At 39.4% G+C, this 22,932-nt stretch overlaps 1 protein-coding gene across 4 annotated transcripts in view; it reads right to left on the reverse strand.

The window, feature by feature from the left end:
- Positions 1 to 22,932, reverse strand: part of tln2b (talin 2b) — a 97,684-nt gene that overhangs the window by 32,293 nt on the left and 42,459 nt on the right. For 3 of the 4 annotated variants that reach the window (XM_010896568.3, XM_010896567.3, XM_020040425.2), the window contains exons 4-22: positions 22,348 to 22,445; positions 22,019 to 22,148; positions 19,769 to 19,927; positions 16,218 to 16,360; positions 12,870 to 12,997; positions 12,542 to 12,605; positions 11,863 to 11,967; positions 10,673 to 10,828; positions 10,248 to 10,349; positions 9,658 to 9,734; positions 8,282 to 8,468; positions 7,435 to 7,548; positions 6,924 to 7,032; positions 6,100 to 6,308; positions 5,703 to 5,801; positions 4,920 to 5,087; positions 4,395 to 4,689; positions 3,143 to 3,309; positions 719 to 847 (exon numbers count right to left, since the gene is read on the reverse strand). In XM_010896568.3, the coding sequence (XP_010894870.2) occupies positions 719 to 847; positions 3,143 to 3,309; positions 4,395 to 4,689; positions 4,920 to 5,087; positions 5,703 to 5,801; positions 6,100 to 6,308; positions 6,924 to 7,032; positions 7,435 to 7,548; positions 8,282 to 8,468; positions 9,658 to 9,734; positions 10,248 to 10,349; positions 10,673 to 10,828; positions 11,863 to 11,967; positions 12,542 to 12,605; positions 12,870 to 12,997; positions 16,218 to 16,360; positions 19,769 to 19,927; positions 22,019 to 22,148; positions 22,348 to 22,445 (2,639 nt within the window). Of the gene's footprint in view, positions 1 to 718; positions 848 to 3,142; positions 3,310 to 4,394; positions 4,690 to 4,919; positions 5,088 to 5,702; positions 5,802 to 6,099; positions 6,309 to 6,923; positions 7,033 to 7,434; positions 7,549 to 8,281; positions 8,469 to 9,657; positions 9,735 to 10,247; positions 10,350 to 10,672; positions 10,829 to 11,862; positions 11,968 to 12,541; positions 12,606 to 12,869; positions 12,998 to 15,979; positions 16,198 to 16,217; positions 16,361 to 19,768; positions 19,928 to 22,018; positions 22,149 to 22,347; positions 22,446 to 22,932 lie in introns of those variants that run through there. The other variant, XM_010896569.3, reaches the window with a different exon arrangement.

The raw sequence follows: 22,932 nt of genomic DNA on the forward strand, positions 1-22,932 counted from the left end.
GTAGGTGAATGTGATACATTCGAGCCATATGCTAGTAGATAAGGACAGGATAATAGTAAATCTATGGCGATCCATCGTTGTCCATTACCCATTAAGACATACAGATGTATTTTTTTAAGCATCAATAGAAAAGAATGTGGTGACAATAACATTGTCTTTTGAGGTTGGGTGGGGGGGCTGATGAAACAAAAAATGAATTAGAAATAAAAATGCTGTCCCAAAAAAACTGAATGCAAAACTCTGCCTCTCTGGCATATCTCTCAACAGAAAGAAAGGGAGATAAGTGCGAGAGAGAAAGAAAGAAATAATGCATGTAACTCCGGTAAAACAAACAAACTACAAAAAGACTACATATTTAGCATTATCCTAAGAGCAAAGACTTCTAGTAAGTACACAGAAATGGTAATGTTTCAAAATCCAAATAAATCCAACGCATTGAGAGATCATCAGAAAGTATTTCATTTGAATGAGCAGGTGAAGGGATGCTCATTACACACCACATTTTTGTTATCTCTGGATCTTTGGCGTGAAAGCCATTATCAATACAAGCTACAAAGACAGATATACAGGTGGATGCAAAAACCCAACTGATTCCAGCCTTAGTTTAGTACATCCAGCGGACGTTCCGTTGCAGTAAGGACCTGGTCGTTAGGGGCCAATACAACTATTGTCGTGACAAGAACAGGTTACATTGTGCTGTCACTCTCTCTCCACCCACCTCCAACCTATTGACGAGTTTCTTCTTGATGGCGTTCTGAGCTGCGGCGTTTGTGGCAACACGTAACCCCTCTGCTGCCTCTCGCAGCCTCTGCTGCTGGTCCTCGTTTTCGGGGTAAGCTGCAGCACCCTGTTATCACACACACACACACACACACACAGTCACACATGAAGGAAACCAGACAGGTATGCAAGCCAGACACAACAAGGAAACTCACCACTTATTACAATCAGTTATGTAGTGGCAAAGGAAATATCAAACCTTCTCTCTCAGCGACACCCTGGAAAGTCTCCCAACATAATGACTGTACATTAAATGAAGAGAAGCATTAGGACCTGTCTGCTTTCTGACAGTTTCCAAGGAAACCGTCACTGCAAGTTCGCATTTCTTCTTTGTAATGGAAATTTTGTTGTGATGAATGTCACAGATCAAAAGCATCTACAAAACCATAAGTATTGTTTCAACAAGCCTGATGTTTTCAAACTGATAATATCCTACTAATTTAACATTGACCACGGCACCAGGGGGCTTATTAACTGTTAAGATTAAAATTTGACAAGGATCCCCCAGTAAGAACAACTAAGTAGTCCTTATTACAGTTATATTACATGTGTAATTCTACTATAACCAATACTGAAGTTAAGCACGACTACTCATAGTTACACTAATAACAACATGTAGATGGTAGAAATTGTGGTCTGCAATTAAACATGCATGGTCTATACTCAGTATCATGAAATGTTGTTGAACATTTCATCAAGGTTTGCTACCTTACTGACTAACTACCAAATGAGGGATACGACACTGTTTCATAGGTTAGTACATGTAATGATACAACATGTAAAACAGGATTTAGATACAATTAAGTGGATCTTGAAGAGTACTTCCATGTAATGATTGTATACTTATACACAGAACATTACCCATCCTGACAAAGTGGCACTCATTTTAAAGCAAGTCCAAATCCAAGTAAGAGCATTAACACACTAGCACAACACTGAATAGATTTCGGCATTATCAAAATGTAATTCCTAAATGTTACAAAGGACTTAACGAGTTAAAAGTAAGTGTATGTTCAGGATTATTTACCTTGAATTATGGGTTGCATTACAGTACAATACATACAGTACAGTACATCACCCATCCTAACAACCAGCCCTCATTTTATATGCTTCTGGAATGTTACATGTACTCAGTGGTGGACTAGTGTGTTACTCCCCCCCTTAGTACAGCCTTCCCAAAGGCATCCTGTCGTCAGGATGCATAATGAGTACACATTCATAATAAGTACCCCTCAAGATCGATCTGATTACATAGTACCTGTGTAGATTCTAAATACACTATATGGTGTGATAGCCAGGGACAAAACACTTCACACTTCACACCCACTGCTGGCTACGTTCTGATGCTGAACAGAGGTGGTTAAAGTGACAGATATTTCTCGGTTTGAACACACAATCTAACCAAGATTCGGCTTCAGCACTGGCTTTGGGATTTTAGCTCAAAATTCAAACAGCTCCTCTGTAATTTCAACGTTGCTTGCATATGAATTGCTTGCAAATGAATTCCCTGAATCCACTTACTGTAACTATTCATTTGTAGCCCAAGCAGTTCAGTTGTAACAGCCTGGAAAACATTTGACAAAATATTTTGTTTGATTTTCTTACCAGAACCTTCTCATATACCTTGATAAAACAACTTAATAATAGACTGTTATTGTCAGCCTCCATTTAGTTCAATGCGTGAATGCTGCACATCACCAGAATCAACAGACAGAGTTACGCTTGTTAGGTCACAGACTCACTGGTGTGTTGCATTTAGACTCCAGTGGCTTTTAGCTAGCTAAATTAGGTGTAACAACTAGTAATTATATTTACTGAGGCAAATGTTACTAAGCTTTAAAACAGTGTCATATTCCTCATGAGATGACATTCATCAGATATCAGTCAGCGAGCTTGACACACAGATCCATTTTGGTAAGTGTAATTGTACACTGTATTTTGTGGGCACTAATGAAATGAGTCTCCTTAGTTATAACCTGTCAATGGTTCTGCGTTGCTGCTCCTGCCTAGCAGAGTAAATGTCGTAAGCTCTCCATATTCTCAAATATTCATTCAAGGATGCTACTAATTACAGTATGTGGCTGCCTTAAATTAGGTCAGAGTCAGGAGAGAGAGCAGGCTGTGATGTGCTGTTTATATCTTATGGTCTGTAAATAAAATACTGTAGTTCAATGTACGGATCCCCGAAGGAAGCATTTGACTCTTAGTGGACACATGTTGAAGCATGTGACAGCTTTTACATTGATTTCAAATGACAGACGTAAAATTCTACTCTAAGTTGAAGACATTACACTAATACATTAAAATAACATGCTGCATGTTGATGGCATACACAGATCCTTCTTAGTGATCAACACAGTACCTTAGCAGCCTCTACCATCCTGGCAGTCGCATCTGCCAGGAGTTTAGCTGCAGCCAGAAGCTTCTTAGAGTTGTCCACGTCCACCTCAGCCTCTGCGTCTGACCTCATGGCATTGACAAGGTCAGAGGTGGCCTGAGCCAGAACCCTGGCCTGACGCACCATCTCCCCTACACAGGGTCAGAGAGAGACAGAGCAGAGATCAATAACTCTCACTGTGGTATCATGACAGAAACCAGGGATAGATTACTAAATGTCGACCCCGCTGAGGACATCCCACAAGGCATTCTTTATTTTTCATTTCATTTTCAAAATTTCACAATTTACATGCAGTGTGCACTACACTATTAACACAAAATATAATAAAATCTGAAATATGATTATAAAATCACTGGAAGTTACCATATTTCCCATATTCAATCTATTAAGAACTCTGTGATTCCAAAACACCCACCTGTACCTAGAAATACCTGGAGGGAAGACTATTAAAGGAATATTATAAATGGTATTTTTCAGCCTACAGCCAAAACAAAAGTATTACTCTACTTTACCAGGCTATGTTTTAGCTATGACTATGAAGATATTCTTATTTTTACCAATGACCTGGAGTTCGCTACACAATTCATGTTCAATTAATTGGCTTGCAGGTTGGGTGAACTGCTAGGCTTCCTTGCCTCCCCACTTTAGGTTAAAATGTTAGTCATTAAGCAGTAGCAATTATCCTTAGTGACTAACAGGAGCTTTAAAGCTTCAGAACCTTGATCAAGGGAATATTAATTATTCCATTTCTCGATGGCTCTGTAATTCACGCTATATTCTTTATTTGAGAAATTGGACGTAAATGAATAATATGATTTACAAAATATAATAAACCATACTTGGATTTTAACAATGAAAGCCAATGTGTTAAAGAGATAGCTATTTTGGGATTTTAGCTGATATGAATTAGCAGATTTGCTAGAAGTCTTTGTTGGATACTTTCTGGCTCGTTGGCAAGCACCAAGTGCAAACCAATGATATATAAGGTATTTTAGTTAATTTATGTCTCACCACACTTACTTGGGCTACCTAGCTTTTGCCAAAGTTCGTTAGCTAATAGCTTAAAAATACTCCCAGTAGTGTCAAAGCAACAATGGCTGTAGTTTGATTTACAGAAGGAACATCAATTATTGTGGGAAGCAAAAACAGTTGTCCACCCCACTTCATCTGTCCCTTAACATCCCTGATCACCCCCACTCCTCTTTCCATAGCTCACCTGCATCTCCCATGGAGGTGAAGATGCTCTCCGTGACGGTCATGATGGTGTCGGTGGCTTGGTCGTAGCGTCCGATGGGCTCGCCACAGCTGGCGTAGTGGCGTACATGCTGCAGCAGGTCACTGAGGGCTTGACTCACAGTGTTGGCTGCAGCCCCCACCTGCTTCAGCAGCTCGCCGTCGTCTGTGGCCGACAGGCAAGCCTTGACACAGCTCTCAACGGAGCGATCCACAAGCTTTCCCGACTCAACCAGCTGATCCTGGCACACTGGAGAACTGATGGTGGGACTCACCACCTGGATGAATACAGTCCATGTTCAGTCTCTATTGGTCACTCAAATTAGATAAAACACCTTTAGCGATATTACTGGACTCAGTATAGACATATTTGCGCAAGAAATACAGAAATACTGCTATTTCGTTTCATTAAGCTAGCTCTTGTCTTTATCACCAGTCCTTCTCCTGAGTTATCGTCCATGGCCATAGTAGACAGTGGCAGGAGAGTGGGAATTATACAGAGCAGTACCTTGGTGCACGCCACCAGCTGAGAGGTGGACAGAGCACACTGAGTAGCAGCTGCAATCACTCGGTTCTGTAGCACTGTGTCCTCTGCCATCTGAGCAACGTTCTTGGCCTTAAGGACCATCATGGCAGCTGCATTGGCCACCGCTTTGGCAAGGCTCATCAGAATATCCTGAAACACATTAATTACCATCACCCACTGAGTCACAGCAAAGCTGCTTAGACATGACCGGAAGCATTAAAGGAGCCATTTGTAAGATTCTACCAGACAAAAACGGAAAAATTACAATTACAATATATTATAAAGGGTATTAGGGAAATATGTTATCTGAAATTGAGAGCTTTGTTACTGTCACTGAATCCAGCTTATCCTCAATGACTTTATGTTGTAAGGTGAGTGTTTGTCCATCTGTCCAAGTACCAAACTAACTAGCTAAGCATCTATCTCTGTCTGGCACCACTCTAAGCCTATATATACAAATTGTATAACATTGTATAAATAGTTATACAATGGGCAAGATAGGCTTGTAACATGTTAGCTGGTTTGTCAAGTTGGCTAGCAGTTACCTATTTAGCTTTGTAGGCCAAACCTAGTAAGCTATCTCACTGTGCATCACCACTAGCCTAGGACAAGCACACAAAAAGTGTTTGTTCTCTTTCCACACAAAAACAATAGCTAAAGAAAACAAAGCCTGATACCATTACATAAGTGTTTGTAGCTTTGGAAATGTGTGTTTTCCTGTTTGGCAGTGATACTATAGAAACAGTGAGTAAAATGGAGTCCAACCTGGAATCTCTCATCAGTCTCTCCCTCCCCCATATGACGCAGCAGGTCCCCGCTGGCCTGCCCTATACTTCCTGCCGCAGTCAAAACAGTCTGTCTTGGCTGCATGGAAGGGAATGACATCAACGCATTGAGAAAACTGACCCCATCATGACACCATAACACAATCACAGGGCATGCTTACTCCCTGACACAGTTTACATCACCAATCAAAACAACTTCCAGTGATCCCATTTTCACAGAACACATCATTATTCTTCAACATGATACATAAATAAGGAACTCACTTGTGGCTTTGATACACACGCACTGCTAATCTGTCTGTGTGCGTTCATTGTAATAAACAGAACAGAATACATCTGATGGGTGGAACAGTTCAATAAACTGTAATGATCTGTACCTCTCCAGCTGCAGGCTCCACAGACCTGAGTAGGTCAGAGACGGCCCCGGCCAGGGTCCTTGCAGCGGCCATCAGATTTTGCCCGTTTCCAACCTGGTCCTCAACTAGCGCTGCTAGCAGCTTCACCCCCCTAGACATCTCTGTCAGGTTGGAGGAGATGGTGGTGATGGCACAGCCCACCGCTGTGTAATCCGTGTCTGTTGGGTCACCTGTTGTGGATAGATGTCATCATTAACCCATCACTTTGTCTCCTGTGCTGCCTCTGCTCTCTAGGCCAGGCCACAGCAGCAATTTGGGTGGTTTCCTAAGACACATCACTGTCACCATGATCACGAAAATCCACTGGACATGGTACTGAGAGAGCGAGAATATAATCATGTGTGAAGAGGTAGAAGTTTGTATCGGATTATAGCAGGGAGCCTCAGTACTATCCAACAGATGGCTGGGACAGATTAGAACCTACAAAAAGATTGGCAGGGAGCCAAGGAGTATGGAGAGGCTGCCATCCAGTTCAGCTTCAGGAAAACATGTTCACTACATTCATCAATGGAAATATTTATTAGGGCATATGATAAACGCTGCATCCTTTAAAGTGAACTCAGACCCAGTGCTCTCTAGGTACTTCCCGTTGGCTTGAAAATGTGTTTTGATTCCACCCCCTACCACCTTGAAGATTATGACTTATTTTTGATGAGGCCTTTTTTTCTTTCAATGTAGGTCTAGAGGCCTTTAAAAAATAACATGGATTCAAGTGCAAAAATGCCATCAATGACTGGGTGAGTACATGGTTCAGAAGGCCTGTAGGTAAACTATTTGGCACATACCTGCAGTAAGGTTGACCACAGATGCTGTTCCGGCAGTTATAGCATCTACTTGAGAGTGGATTTCATGTTTAGATTCATCCATTTTGTTCTGAACCCAAACTCTGGATGCCTTTCACAAGTGGGAAAAGGACAAGTATATACATATTATTATCAAGGATCAAAGGACTAGAGTTTTGAACTGTAGCAACTTTTGAAGCACAAGACTTCCACTTCAAGGTAAATAATCCATATTTACAGAATACTTTCACCATGTAATTACATGAGAAACATGAGCGTTCAAATGGACTTCAACATCAACTCATTGCTGGGCATGTCTCCAAATGACAATCTAAATTCATCAGGATTAAAATGTAATCTATCTTTCAAAAACACAACAGCAAAAATCTTCAGTGATCAGGATACATTGGATTTAAAGGCTATGAGTAATGGAGAAGATTAAACACATTTTTTAAATATTGTGGCTTTATTGTGTAAAAGGGGATTCATTTAATAAATTGAGGTGGGAACTCACCATGTCCTGGCCAAGAGGGGGCAGGCTGTCTACCTCTCCCAGATCAACTTGGGCTTGCTGCACAGCGTGCATACTGGTGTTGATGGTCCCCATCAGAGCCTGCTGGGCCAAACTCTGACAAAACACACATACACATATATATATATATATATATACACATATACATATACACACACACACACACATATAAATATATATATACATATATACACTCACCTAAAGGATTATTTGGAACACCATACGAATACTGTGTTTGACCCCCTTTCACCTTCGGAACTGCCTTAATTCTACGTGGCATTGATTCAACAAGGTGCTGAAAGCATTCTTTAGAAATTTGTAGTACCCGTTGGGGTCTTCTGCTGTTGTAGCCCATCCGCCTCAAGGTTGTGCGTGTTGTGGCTTCACAAATGCTTTGCTGCATACCTTGGTTATTTCAGTCAAAGTTGCTCTTCTATCAGCTTGAATCAGTCGGCCCATTCTCCTCTGACCTCTAGCATCAACAAGGCATTTTCGCCCCCATTCTGACATTCAGTTTGGAGTTCAGGAGATTGTCTTGACCAGGACCACACCCCTAAATGCATTGAAGCAACTGCCATGTGATTGGTTGATTAGATAATTCCATTAATGAGAAATTGAACAGGTGTTCCTAATAATCCTTTAGGTGAGTGTATATGGAAGCTACGATGTGCAGTGAACCTTCCTTATACCATCACACATAAATATATATATATATATATATATTTATTTATTTTTAAATATCCTTGTTTGTGATGGTGTAAGGAAGGTTCACTGCACATCGTAGCTTCCATTGTGTGACATTGTCATGGGTGCCAGAGGGTATTCTCACCAGTGGGGGCATGTGTCCTTTGTGCATCTGCCCTGTGGTGATCTGCTGCTGGGCAGAGGGCATGGTGCCCATGTTGAAGGTGTTGTCAGGGCCACTAATGGACCCAGAGCGGATGATTCCTGGCAGTGCCACTGAGCCATGCTCCACGCGACCCACCCTATTGAACTGCTGCTGCAGGATTGTCGATCTGGAGAGAGGGGTTAGAACCGTAACAGTACAATGTAGTAACAGAAAGGGGCAGTAGTAACAGAAACAAAACTTTTTTTTTAAAAGGTCTGTGTCCATGCCCCTATAAACACATGCCACACTTACAATTATGGCCAAGACCTAGCAATAAAATTCTGTGATGAAAAAAATCCTGGACTACATCTTCAAAAAAGCTTTGAAAACAACATTATTTGATATTTTAGATGGCAAAATGGCACACTTTCCTACAGTATCCAGTGCTTGTTTTCTGACTTGACTTGTGTGTAGAATTCTTACTGTGTAGAATTTTTGCAACTAGGAAATACAATTTAATTAAATTAATTAAATTAAAGTCAGCCATTTTTTGTAAATGTGCTTGAGGAAGAGATGGTTGTGTTTTTTTGTTACAAAGATGCAAGATGGGGAGGATGCAGCTTTTCCATTTGACAAGGAAACCATTCTGGATTGTGTCATCAACTCGAAAATCAGCATTTTAAGATGTGCTTTTATATGCACCCAAAATTATTTCTGGATTATTAAATAATGTGAAAAATTATATTTTCACTATTGATATAGATTCAGCATTGTGACATTTTTTGAAATCACAGTACAATTTTTGTTCGTGTTTCACCATAATTGTGATTATATGCACAATTAAACTAAGGTTTACATTCAAATGTGGGGTGACAAACTAGTCTATACTTCTTGAATATAGTTCTCTGATTCACAATATAGTCCTCTGATTGCCCATTCTCAATGTAAATAGGGCTGCACCCAGTAAAGACAACTAGGCATGTATGTCCAGTGAACTCCAAAAGTATTTGCACAGAAACTTATACAGCTCCGGAGCTTTTTCAAAAAAGTTGAAAAGGAAATTTTTTGGGAGGAAAAAAAAAGTCTAGTGGTCTCTTAATTTTTCCAGAGCTGTATATATGTATATACTGCTTAATACAATTATCATAACATTTTGTCATATTTGTATCATTTTTTTTTTATTGAGACGTTTATGTTTTTTATTTATTTTTGGGCAGTTCCATATTTGATACCCTGAAAATGCCCTCAAATAACGTCTGATAGCCTGCACTTCAAAGTCATTGTATCATACCTGAAGTGAAGAAACATACAGCCCAAAAAAAGTGTCACTCTCCAAATCCTTTTGGAGTTCAGTAGGTACAGTATGGGATCCTTACTTCTTTGGAGAGACTGATTCCTCCAGCATGGTGGACTCCTCATCCCCCTCCAAACCAAAACGATCCTTACTCTGCTTCTGTGCAAAGAAAATCAAAACCTGTTTTAGCAAACAAAACTGTGATTTCTGGTTTGATCAATTCTGTTTTTGTCTTAAATTTAGGATTGTATTGGTAGCGCATAGAGCTTGTCTGTAAATCGTAGCGGGGGAAGAGAGCATAGTCACCATAGCCACAAAGTCATAAAATCATAAAATCTAGTTTTAAACCTTAAACATAACCCTAACCTTACAAAACATTTGGCTGTGGAATAATACTTTCTAGCTAGTCGATAACCAGTCTACGAAAATCTGCAATCAAAATCAATGTTTGATCACATTGGCCATAGTATAATAAAGTTTGGATTATTTTCATACTCTATAAACAAAACAGTTTTAAGGACATTTTAAGGGCGGGGCAAGCTGGTAATGGAGGGATCAGACAATTAAACATAGCGGGTGATTTGCCAACAAATACTGCTCCATTCAAGTACATTCAAGGCACTGTGAAACCAGATGATTTGGCAATGGAGATCTGGTTTAGCTTTGTCTTGCCTTTTTGAGGATGATGTCAATGTAACCTGCAATCAGCTGTGAGATCTGTTCACCCTCTGTTGTCTGAACTGAGTAGTAACTCTCTTGGTACTCCCCAAAATCCTGGAGAGCAAGAGCAGATTGTCAGGAGAGACACTAAAGTTACAGCACAGGTATGTGTTCAAAATGTATTATACTGCTAAAAATACAAACTCTGTCTCCCTTCCACTATGATACTATACTCTTTAAACAGCTGATTAAATATATGAACCAGTTAATGTGTAACTCTACACACTTCAAATGCATCTTATGGGTGAAAGAAAGTCCTACATTACATGAAAATCCATGTCAGCTAACTCTGATTCCTTGATATTATAAAAACAACACAAACTGAGGTTTAATTAACAGAAGAGCATTTAACAGTATGCACATTTTTTTTAGCATACCAGGGTGAAACTCTTGGGAGAAGCAGCCCATCTCTTCACCGTGGTTAAGGGCCACTCTTGAACCACATCTTTGGTCTTCTCTTCCACCCGCATTACGGACTCTTTGGTTATCCCTAATAATCGTGGGACAAGCTTATTCTTGCTCTTCATCTTTTCCTAGCAGACATTAGGAAAAAAAAAAATGTTAAGACCAATTAATTAAATGGAGCACTCATTTTCTGTATTGGTTTAACCGGGCCAGCCAGTCCAGGTAACTGTTGCTAGTGGAGCCTCAGAACTTCATCCAGCAGCAGCACCCTAAATCTGACTCCTAGGTTTATTGCCCACACACAATCCATTATGCCTCACTTCAGAGCATGAGCCTATTCTGGCTTTACCGCAGCAACACTGAACACTAGAAACAAAAATCATGGCTTTTGTTTTTATTTCAGGGACATAAACAAGCTCAAAGACAGGAACAATAGAACAGCTTTAGTCCAGCTTGTTCAAATTAAGTGCTTTTCACCCAAGGGCAGATAACATTATCAAGATGGCTGTAAAAAGACTGGTTTTGCTTATTTGGTTATTTTGTTCACAGTGTTTTCAACACAGGAAGTCAGATCTCGGAACCAGGAAAGTTTTGTAATGTTAACGTTATCTTAAACGGGTAACCTTGAATAGGTAGGGGGTGAGGTTTGTAAACATCTGTTGCCCTGGGAGCCAGCAGAACAGGTTGAATTGAAGTCAGAGACCTTCAATGGGTCAAAGTTACCCCATCACATTTCAGACAGTCTGAAAGGACTTAAAATTGACACATAACAAATGGAAGGCTGCTCTCAGAATGGGTTTATTTACAGTATATGTATTTTTTGCCCGTGGTCACTTTGTGATTGCTCCTAGGATTATTTTTTTCATGCTCCAAAACTTTCTCTTTCCCAATGTCTATCTCATACTCACCCGCCCACCCACCCACCTAGCCTCTCCTTTTTCCCACTGTCTGCCTCTCTCTCGGGCCTTGATAACACTCTCTCACTGTAAATCAGTGTCCCCCTCACTGTCTCGTTCAGGCTCTTTCTGCATTTCACCTGCTTCCATACACATACACACACACACACACACACACACCATCAAGGCTAATCTTAACCTTGAAGTGAGCTGTAGTTACATAGAAAGTGTGTAGGAGAACACAAGCTTCACTCTTTATATCTTACCTTCACCAAGAAGAAGGAGACCCCATACGTTGGAAGGGACCTAGCTAGTTTCACATACTTCACTTTAGACTCAATCTCAGTCATTTCTCCAGAGGTTTTGTGATTCTGCAGGGCAAAGGAAAATACATGTAACAATTTGAACGCCCCTTCTCAAATTTCATCATAAACAATTCTCTATGTATGTTAATGTCTCATTGTAACACTTCATAGGTATCCGCGTCAAACCAATCAACTTTTTCCCCCACACGGACCTTCCAAACAGGACGTCACATGTGTCAACGCATGTGAGGGCAGGCTCACTTACCTGACAACCTCAGTGAGCTTTGTAGGCCAATGAGCTGCCTGAGGGACTTGCTAAAGCGCTATGGCCCGAAGGGGTTGTCAGCAGGGAAAACACATTCAAGGTTAAAACACTGCTGACAACTCCTTCGAGTTCCCCGGGAAATGCTGGCCAATTTGCATCGCTTGTCAGCTAGTGGCTCATTCAAGGTTAAAAGCTAGACTGTGGTGGTAAGCTTGGAGCTACAAAAGAGCAGTTTGGAGCGCTGTGCCACTTGGGAAGCCCGGTATGAACTTTTCTTATTTTAAAACAATGGCACATTGGCAATGGCATTGACATTAATACACAGTTTAAATTTTCTTTCAAAATATATATAATTCTGGATGATAGAGAACATACCACAAATATCTTCTTCTCTGACCCTCTCTGTTTAATGTACTCTTTGGGTAGGAACTCCTTCAGGCTGTGGAGATAATTCACATTTAAACATTTACACCAATAAGGCAGAAACATGTCCCTTTGTAAAACATGCTTTCACACATGAGGTCACTCTTCTGCCTGGACCTAATTTCACAAGTGTTAATACATTTGTATAGCCTTCAGTACAATTAAACTATGATGGATGGTTGAGACAGTGAGTGTCTAAATAGCTTTTAAATGTATACAATATTATTGTTTAAAAGGACATTGTTGTTTCTTAATGGAGCTATCTGATAAAAGGGTTTACTCTAGGAATCCAGGCTTGTGTTTCTGTTCAACGTGGGGTCCAAACTGGATCTGAGCCTGAATTCCAGCAAATTCACAAGCTTTATCAAATGAAACAGGGTGGGAGCCGTTCAGTATGTCATCTCTAGCCTAAAGGAGGAAATAGAGAGAGAGAGAGTGAGAGAGAGAGAGAGAGAGAGAAAGAGAGAGCGCGAGAGAGAGAGAGGGAGAGAGAGAGAGAGAGACAGTTATACTTAATACTGCATTCAAGCTAGAGAGGAATGCAGTTTTTTTCTGTTTTGAAAAGCTCTTTAGAGAAGTAGGTAATGTAAACAAAGAACAAGGAGATCACACAAACACTTCACTCAGATTAATAGACTCATGAGCCAAAAATATATTAGCTTGTAGAAATTCATGACATATTATAGCTTTAATCATTATTCATTACCAATAATTATGGCATAGTATCAAATAATTAAGACTTCAATAAAAATCCATATTTTTATACTGGATCCACCATGTGTTCTTAGTTTAAAACGTTGGAATGTTTTATTTCTCCCATTATAGCAGATGCTGTTCCAGGTGTAGGAGAACGCTTGTGTCTGTTAAACTGTTTGGAAACGTAATGAACAACAAAACTGAGTGGCAATAAATTATGATAAAATGCATATCCGTACAAAAAAATAAGAGTACTGATGAATGACGTTTACATTAACATGTAAAACCCAGGCCTCAATAATCCCTGATAGTAACCATGACAAATGGTCCCTTCCTGGGCACAGCAGGAATTGCAGTTTTAATACAATCTATCAAGGCCTATTTGGAATACTAGTTTGAAGACATCACTTGAATTTCATTCTAATTGCTCCCTAAAAACACACTTCAGACTAAAACCATTTGGGGTGATGTACTGATTCTCTGAGGAGAGGAACCAAGCCCTTCTGGACAAAATAAGCGGATATAAGCGGACATGCCTTATGTTTCCTCATGGGGCCTGTCAGTTCCGCCTTTTTCTGTTCCTCCAGTCCTCCAATGCAATATAAATGGCTTTGAATCTTGAGATGCCTGCCTGACAGTAAAACAAGCCCTCATCAGTGCTTTTAGTATTAAACTACACAGATCCAGCCCAGACCCTTTTAACGACTCACTATATCAATAGCAAGCTGCGGCACTTTCGACTCCAATTCAAACTCCAGAAAGTAGAGCTACACTTCTTCAAAGTAAGGCTTGATCAAATCAACAATATGAGTTGGTATTACTGGACAGTACAAAACCATTGAGGAACAGCCAGTTGTGAGCCTCTTAAAAAAGAATAAAACAATAAGAAAATGTATAAAAAAAGTTAAAGAAGCTTTCATATATTTTTGTTTAACAAAATCATATTAAAAATATTATCCTATTTTTGAACAAATGAATAAACATAAAAATATATATTTAATTAGGGTTATATTTACACTAAAATATGACACCACTGTTTTGGCAATACAAAATGAGTTCAGAAGAATTTTGTTTTATAAAGGACATAATAAGTTACTTGTACTCACTGTGTGAAACAATAGTACTGTAATTGAGAATCTTTTTTTGGACCAGCCCTTCCTTTGTTCCCCATACATACAATGTCTGCAAGGTCTCTCAGACACGTGTTCAATTCACGTAACTGAGAGTAGGGCATATATTGTAGGGCATATACAAGATCAGACATTGAATATCTGTTCAATGTAAGCATGGGCATGTTAATGATGTTGTGGATAGTATATTAAACCACACTGTCACACCAAAGTTCCAGTCATCTTTCTGATTTGAGCTGCAGGACAGGAAGGAAACTGCTCAGGGAAGTCAGCTTGAGCCCATGTTAATAAAAATGCTACAGTTCAATGGGTGTGAGGGATCTAGAGTAATTACCTAAATTACAGAGTTATAAGAATAATATATAATTGCAAAGTAAATTACAGGACAACAGAACAAAATAAAAACTAAAGGCCTGAATGTAAAGCCTCATGTTTGGAGTAGATCCAACACAACATATCTGCATCCTTATTTGCAAGAACAGTGTTGGCTGAATTATATAATGAGTATGCTTGAAATTGTCAAAGACTGGGGAGATTTTCAAGCCAAAAACAAATGGGATGGAACCAAGTCACGAAATGCAAGTCATCATTTTTAAATGTTTAAATGATAAAATAATGCACTTCTTAAAAACCTTTTTATACAACAAATGAATCTTGTTCTGAAGCCACCATACCTAAACATGTTTACCAATAATGCGGATGATTATAACCATACACACAACTGGCAAATGGATCATTTTCTAATGCATTCCACTGGAAATGACCATCTAAGCAATGAAGAAATCAATAGGCAAATAACAAAAGCCCAATAAAAAGGAACGTTTTCTTTGCTTCACAGAAAAACACAAGGGCCGTATATGGACTGAATTGGCAATTGCGTACTGCCTGATAATATAGTAATCGGGATACTGAACTTACGCTGTTCGAAGGGGCACAAATCCCAAACAACAATGATCTCCAACACACACACACACACACACACCTCTACCTCAGTTTACTATGGTAATGGTTCTATGATGAATGAGGCCTATTCCAAAGTAGCAAGATCGAGAAACTGACAGGAAGCATGTGCAGTACACTCATGTCCTTCAGCTGTCTGAAAAAGGCTAGTGGAAAACATTTGTAAGAAAATGGATGTGGGGCTTGGGTGGTGTCCCAGCATAAGAATGTTACAAATGCTTCTCTTCTTACAAATACCTGGAATCTGAGGCAATGCTATGTGTGTGTGTGTGTGTTCACAGTGCTGGGCATAGCATGCACCTCTGTAGACCCAGGTGTCAGTGGGAAGCTACTCTCTCCCCCCAATAAGGCAGGGGAAGCTGTTGTGGATGCTGTAAAGGATGCACCTCATGGGACGTCCTGTGTCAACATACACATCTTTCACTCTGACTACACAATGTAGTGCTCAACCAGCCTGGCCATGCTGACCCAATCTCCAGAGCCCAGCAGCATCGGCACAGCATAGTAAGTCATCCTGCTTGTGACCCACAAGCTGTACAGTAAACCATGCCCAGACTATCCTCTAAGAACAGCAGTACCGGATTGTCCGCAAAAGACAGCCAACCTGTGATCCAACTGGCAGCGAGGCTATTGGACAGTACATCAAGCCAGGCTGTCTAGGAGATCCAGTCCTATGGCCTTGGGCAACAGACTCAGATGTGTTTGTGTTGATGTCTCTTTTACTGACCGTAGGGCCACGGGACCAGTCAGGGGGAAGCAGAGTGAAAAGGATGTCGAAAGGTTAGTACTTACTGCACAGTACGCTGGCCGGCATTGAGCACAGGGAGAGAAAAAGGTCTGACCTGTACATAGAGAAGGTTGAGCTGGACCGGGTCTCGTGAGTCCACGTTCTGGTCAGAGTAGAAGAACTTGCGTCGGAGCAGCAACATCTCACTCTCCTCCACCCCCTGCTCTCTGAATGTTCGGCTGTGGTCTAGCCAGTTTACTGTCAACAGGCAAAACATACACTCACACTCGTACATAGAGAAACCAAAGTTTTAGGTATGCTGAGAGTGAAATGAAGCAGTCAGAAATACAGATGGAACATTTTTTATATTTTGTTTTTAAATCAAGTGTGAGTGAACTTCTTGACTGAACAGTAATATGCATAAGATGCTTCTGAGAAATAAAAAGATTTAGGGATGGGTTGAGAATAATTAATATATGAATATATTGACGTAGATATATATTACATGTTATTACATGTGGGTAAATTCTCTCACTTTACTGAATTACAAATGTTGCATTAAAATAAAATCATTTATTTTAATACACTCACACTCAAACAAAATTGTTGTGTAGTGACATTGGTTTTATGCCTTTTGGTATGTATGTACCAGATTTGCAGACGGTATAGGAGAGATGTTGGCCCGTTCTTTTGGCCTAATTTGCTCCAAGTAGTTTAGATTGGTTGGATGATGCTTGTGGACCATCATTTGCGAATAGTGCCATCGATTCTCAATGGGACTTGGGAGGAGGACTTTGACTGGGTCATTGTAGGATAATCACAATTTTGTTTGTAACTCCAATGATGCTTTAACCTTGTGCTATTATTCCATAGAAAGAATACCCCCCAAGCCAACAGTAGCAGGTTCTGTTGCTAGAATGATGCTAGAATGATTGGGCTTTACTCCAGTCCCAGCCACTAAACTGTGTAGGGACTTCTTTGACAGTTGGGTTCCAGAAAATGTGCCAGAAATGTTAATGTTCCAGAGTAAGTTCAATGGCTAATGGTAAGGAAATGTTGTCCTTGTTAGAGCAATTTCTTTCCTTGTTTTCCATTGTTCTTGTTCTGAAGCGCACAGAACAGGGGATAAACACTTACGCAAGCAAAATATTTATTTAATACAAATATTTCCCAAAATAAAAACCAGGGGCATGTTTTAAAATCTAATGTTAAACTGAACAAAATTCTATAAACAAATGTACCCTTCATTTTCTCCACATTTTATTGTTATGCACTTAAAATGCACTTTATAAATAATAAAAGTGTTAAAATATATATAATTGTCTGTCTATAATTATTTTCTAGCCTGACACTGAAGTCATATATTGCTCTCTCTTTCTTCTGGAGCATCAACAAATTTGTGTAATTGCCCAAATCTCTATCGATTCGCAGCGGCAAACAAAAATGTGCCGGTGGTCTTCTCCAGGACTTCTTCAGCTTTTTTTGAATAAAAAAAATTACCTTTTAAATGAATCACATAATTAAACATGTCAACTTAATACATAAAGTTACCATTGCTGGGGCAAATATTAATACGTTCAAAACCATTGCAACAGTTTATAAACAGAGAACCATGCAAAAGTTGAAGGCCACCTGGCAGTGTGTCTTGGCCCGGAAAAGAAATGTACAGTATATAACATTAGAATAAGCACAAATAAAGAATTTCTTGTGGTGTCCAAATGGTAACTTGTGAGATCGCTAGATTAAATGTTGAAAAGGCATTTGCATAAAATGCAGCAAAAGATCCAAAAGATGTCTGCATCTGATGAACAGTACTTAAAGGCAGAAAGTCCAATGTAGTGATGAGTACAAATGAAATTGAAATGTTTGGTTGAAAGATGCCAGTATTTCATTAAACAGTTGTTGAGAAGTACATTGATGCCTGTCTGCTGCCTTCAGTCAAACACAGTGATGGCTCTGTCATGATCTGGAGTTCATCTCAGTTAACGTTCTAGGGGATCTAGTCAAAATGGATGGAATTGTGAATACTGAGAAATATAAAGACATTTAGATTCATAATGATTTGTCAACAGGAAACTGATTGGCAAAATCTTTCAGCACAATAATGACTCCAAACACTCTGCAAACTCTATTAACACTTACTTGGAGCAGAGGTCAGCAGACAAAACTTTCACAAAACTGGTCGGGAGATAAGGCAAATCTGGCAAGAAGTTTAGAAGAATATACCACAAGGCTAGCTGAAACAAGAAAAGGAACCAGGCAAGCCTAGTTCAGCCGGCCCATGATTAGAAGGGATGAATGTTGTTGCCTGCACTGGATGTGAACCTGGATCTCCCATGTGCTGTGTCATTAATCACTATGCCACAAAGCTATATGTATGTCAAGTATCGCTATAGCGTCTCAACATTAGATCATTTTGTCACGCATTAACATTATGCCAAGTTTGAATATTTTGCTATACACCATGAAGCATTGTGTTAAACTGACTAACGTTTCTTATTAAGTTTACTTCACCACAAATAGTATCTATGCACTGTATGGCTTTTGTCACTGGCCATTTTAACATCTTATTAGTCAGTAATAGGCTTACTAGTATCTACTAACTTACTACATGGAGTAGTCATAAGAATTAAGCAATTGCTAGCCGGGCTGAAGATTAACCTTACACGGCCAAATTTCATTCATTTGTGAATGACATTGATACAATAAATTGTGATCTAGCCTATATCACCCCAAAAAGCATGCTCGGATGCGTACTTTGAAAATACACCAGAAATTGTAGCAATATAACTGTATACTGTTTTATTTTAGGCTTAATATAACACAGCTACTGAAGAATGTATCAAGTGAAGTTTTAGTCTATTCTGAACAAATACTAATGCATAATTTGTTTTGTGCTATTTCATTTCATGGCACAACAATGTTTGTTTTTCTTTCATTAGTGAATGACATTGATACAATACCTATCAATATAGGTGAGGATAACTGATTTTCTCAAATCAGTTAAGTGAATAGTGAATAGACGAGAGAATTGTCAAGTGAATAGACGAGAGAATTGGGGAAACACCTCCTCTTTTACTGCGCAAGGGGTTGTGATCTAGCCTATATTAATGTAAAAAGCATGCACGGATGTGTACTTCAAAAAACTAACTTCGAAAATCCAACAGAAATAGTCAGAATATAACCGTAAACAATTTAATTTTAGGATTACTGTAATGTAAATTCTGAAGGTTGTGCGCAGCAAAGTTTTGGTCTATTCAGAACAAATCCTAATGCATAATTTGCTTTGACTGCGGCGATGCTGAAACACCGGTCCCCTGCATGGGAGTCTGCATCTCTAACCACTACACTTTTTAACAAATGGTAGTCAGGCAGTCAGTCAGTCAGTCACTCATTCAGTAATTCAGTAAGAGACATTCGCTCTTCTTGGCCGGCTCTGCTTAGGCGGTCTAACATTTCTCTTGAAGTTAATATAAAAATATTCATTTCAACATCAATACAGTTTTACAACTTTTGGTGGTTTTATAAAGATGTGTTTAAATGAAATACTGAACTTACATTTATTAACGAGACATGGATAGGTGGATGACTAGAATAATGTAACAGAGCTATAACTGAGCTACAAACAACAAATTGTGTTATTTTGGTATTCCTTTCCAAACTCACAGTCGTCATCTGTGTGAAGCTTAGCTTTGAGCTTCTCCATCTTCCTCTCGTCCCTGAGCAGAGTCCTGTCCTTCTTCAGGGTGCCTGTCTCATGACCGTCCTCTTTCCTCTCTTCCATCACCTCTTGGATCAAAGAGTACTCCTCATAGTTGGTGATACCTGAAGAAGAAAGGCAGCCAGAATGTCTCAGAGGGTATAAAGCATACAGGCAGCACTGAGATGTGCCATATTAGAAGAACCCTCCTTTCCCTCCCTCCTTAGTTCAGAAATACCAACAGGAGAAACTGGAGACCAGCCAGAAAATAAAAGTGGAAACTCTACAGCAGAGATGCAAAGCTGAACTCCCTTTCTAAACAAACACCTGCTAATAAAGAGATCTGCCAGACAGTTCTCTTCGTCTCACTCAATTGTGTTTTGGCACAGCTAGACCAGAGTAGTAGAAATGCACAGCCGTAGGACAACCTCCATAACAGGTGAGGACAGCACTGTCTGTAGCTTCACATTTACAACCTATCATTTCAGAAGACTGGAAAAAGACATTGAAAAGTATCTATAGACATTCCACAATATTCTAAAAGCTGAGGGATGTGCATCTGCACATGCATCTTACATACAGTTAGGTCCGGAAATAATTGGACACTTACACAAGTTTTGTTATTTTCTCTGTTTACCAAAATTCATTTAAATTACAGTTAAATAATTAAAGGGCAGTCTCCCAGCTTTAATTTGAAGTTATTCACATCCAAATTGGAGGAAGGAATTAGGAATTAGAGCTCTTTAATATGTAGCCCCCTCTTTTTCAAGGTACCAAAATTAATTGGACAAGTAACTCAAAAGCCGTTTCATGGACAGGTGTGGGCTATTCCTTCGTTATTTCTTTATCAATTAAGAGGGCAAAAGGTCTGGAGTTGATTCCAGGGGTAGAATTAGCATTTGTAAGATGTTGCTGTGAACCCACAACATGCGGTCAAAGGATCTCTCAGTGCAAGTGAAACAGACCATCCTTAGGTTGCGAAATCAAATAATTAATCAAAGAGATAGCAGGCACATTAGGAGTGGCCAAATCAACAGTTTGGTACATTCTGAGAAAAAAAGAACACACTGCTGAGCTCTGCAACACAAAAAGGGCTGGATGTCCATGGAAGACAACAGTGGTGGATGATCATAGGATCCTTTCCATGGTAAAGAATAACCCCTTCACAACATCCAGCCAAGTAAAGAACACTCTACAGGAGGTAGGCATATCATTATCCAAGTCTACCATAAAGAGAAGACTTCACGAGAGCAAATACAGAGGGTTTACCACAACTGCAAACCCTTCATAAGCCTGAAGGCCAGATTTTGCCAAAAAACATCTAAAAAAACATCCCCGTTCTGGAACAGCATTCTTTGGACTAAGATCAACCTGTACCCGAACAATTGGATTTGAAGAAAAAAGTATGGAGAAGACTTGGAACGGCTCATGATCCGAAGCATACTGCATCAACTGTAAAAAAACAAACAGTGGAGGCAGTCTGATGGCATGGACATGCATGGCTTCCAATGGCACTGGGTCACCAGTGTTTCTTGATGATGTGACAGAAGACAGAAGCAGCCAGATTAATTCTGAGGTTTATAGGGATATATTGTCTGCTCAGATTCAGGGAAGTTGATTGGATAGCGCTTCACTTTACAGATGGACACAGACCCGAAACACACTGCGAAAGCAACCAAACATAAAAATAAAAAATCTTGGTTGTTTCATTTCAAATTTTGGTGGTGTATAGAGATAAAATTATGAAAATTGTGCCAATGTGGACATTGGCATAATCACGGACCTAACTGTATACCTAAGTTACTTTTAGAAATGTATTAATGCACAGTCTACTATTTTTATGCTCAGTCCACTGTTCTTATTTGTTTTTACTTCCCTGATTCCTTTTGAATTAATTGTCGCACCAACAGCCAGAACAAATTCCTTGTTTGTTGTGAAACTTACTTGGCAATAAAACTTTCTGATTCTGATCTATACTGTATGTGGGATTCATTGAAATTTCATATAGATTATTACAGTAAACAAAAACAAAATGTGGAAACTCAATATAAGAATTTCAGTTCAGAAGAAGTTCAGAAGCCTAAAATATCCAACATGTTTTAAGTTTCTATGATGATCCAATTAATGAAGCATTAGTATAAATAGGACAATGTTTGATATTTCTTCAGGGCTATTGAAAGGTCAGCTGATGTACATTATAGTGAGTGGTTACTAACCTATTCTACTGCATATGGTCACAAGCAGCTCTCCCACAGTTTTTGAGTCGTCCACCATTATAGTTTTAACCGCACCGTCCAGCATCTTGATTTTTTGGGGACGCTGTTTCTTCTTGTACTCCAAGACATCCTAAGAAATGAGATGCAGTACATTCAATTAAATATGACATTCAAAGAGTACCTACCCCTACAAATCTGTTGAGTAGATGAGTAGAACATCTACGGTGCTGGGGATCTTTTACAGACTTCTCAACACCTCTGTACTGAACAGTAAAAATAAGTGAGTGGGGTGTGGTTAAGGGGAATAACTGTAATCAATTGAGCTTTACCCCATTCCGGAGCATGTAGTAATCCAGAGTCCTCCCAGACTCCAGCCAGATTCCTTTTCTGGGATCATCATCAGAGAGAAAAAGGCCGTAATCAGAGGCTGAAACAGGGACAGAGGAACAAGAGCAGTAAAGCCTAATTTACTGTACATAAACCAGAATAAACCCAGACATCCCCAGACCAAGGAAATTGGAATGATACCGCCAAATGACTAAACTAGGAATTTAGATCAGTCCTGATAACCAAGGGAGGGACACTCCATTACTTTTCTCAATTCAAGAACACACAGAGCTGTTTAAAAGGTTTCTAGGCTATTGAGTTTTTAATCTGATGAATAAATTGTTAACCATAGCTCCAAAGATAGATTAGCTAGCTAGGTAATGACTGATTTATCATCATCACTCCCCTCACTAGTTTAACTGCGTTTACATTTCTGGAGATATGTTGTCATTTATTTGGTAATAAAATGAATTATTTCTAAACTTACTACAGTCTATTTGACAAAGCAATTATTTTTAATTCTAATCTCATGTAGTTACATTTTAAATTCAGAAGCTGATATTTCTTCTGATCTCAGTGGTATTCAT

This window comes from Esox lucius, chromosome 19 (genome assembly GCF_011004845.1).
Source record: "Esox lucius isolate fEsoLuc1 chromosome 19, fEsoLuc1.pri, whole genome shotgun sequence".
In the NCBI taxonomy this organism is placed as follows: Eukaryota; Metazoa; Chordata; class Actinopteri; order Esociformes; family Esocidae; genus Esox; species Esox lucius.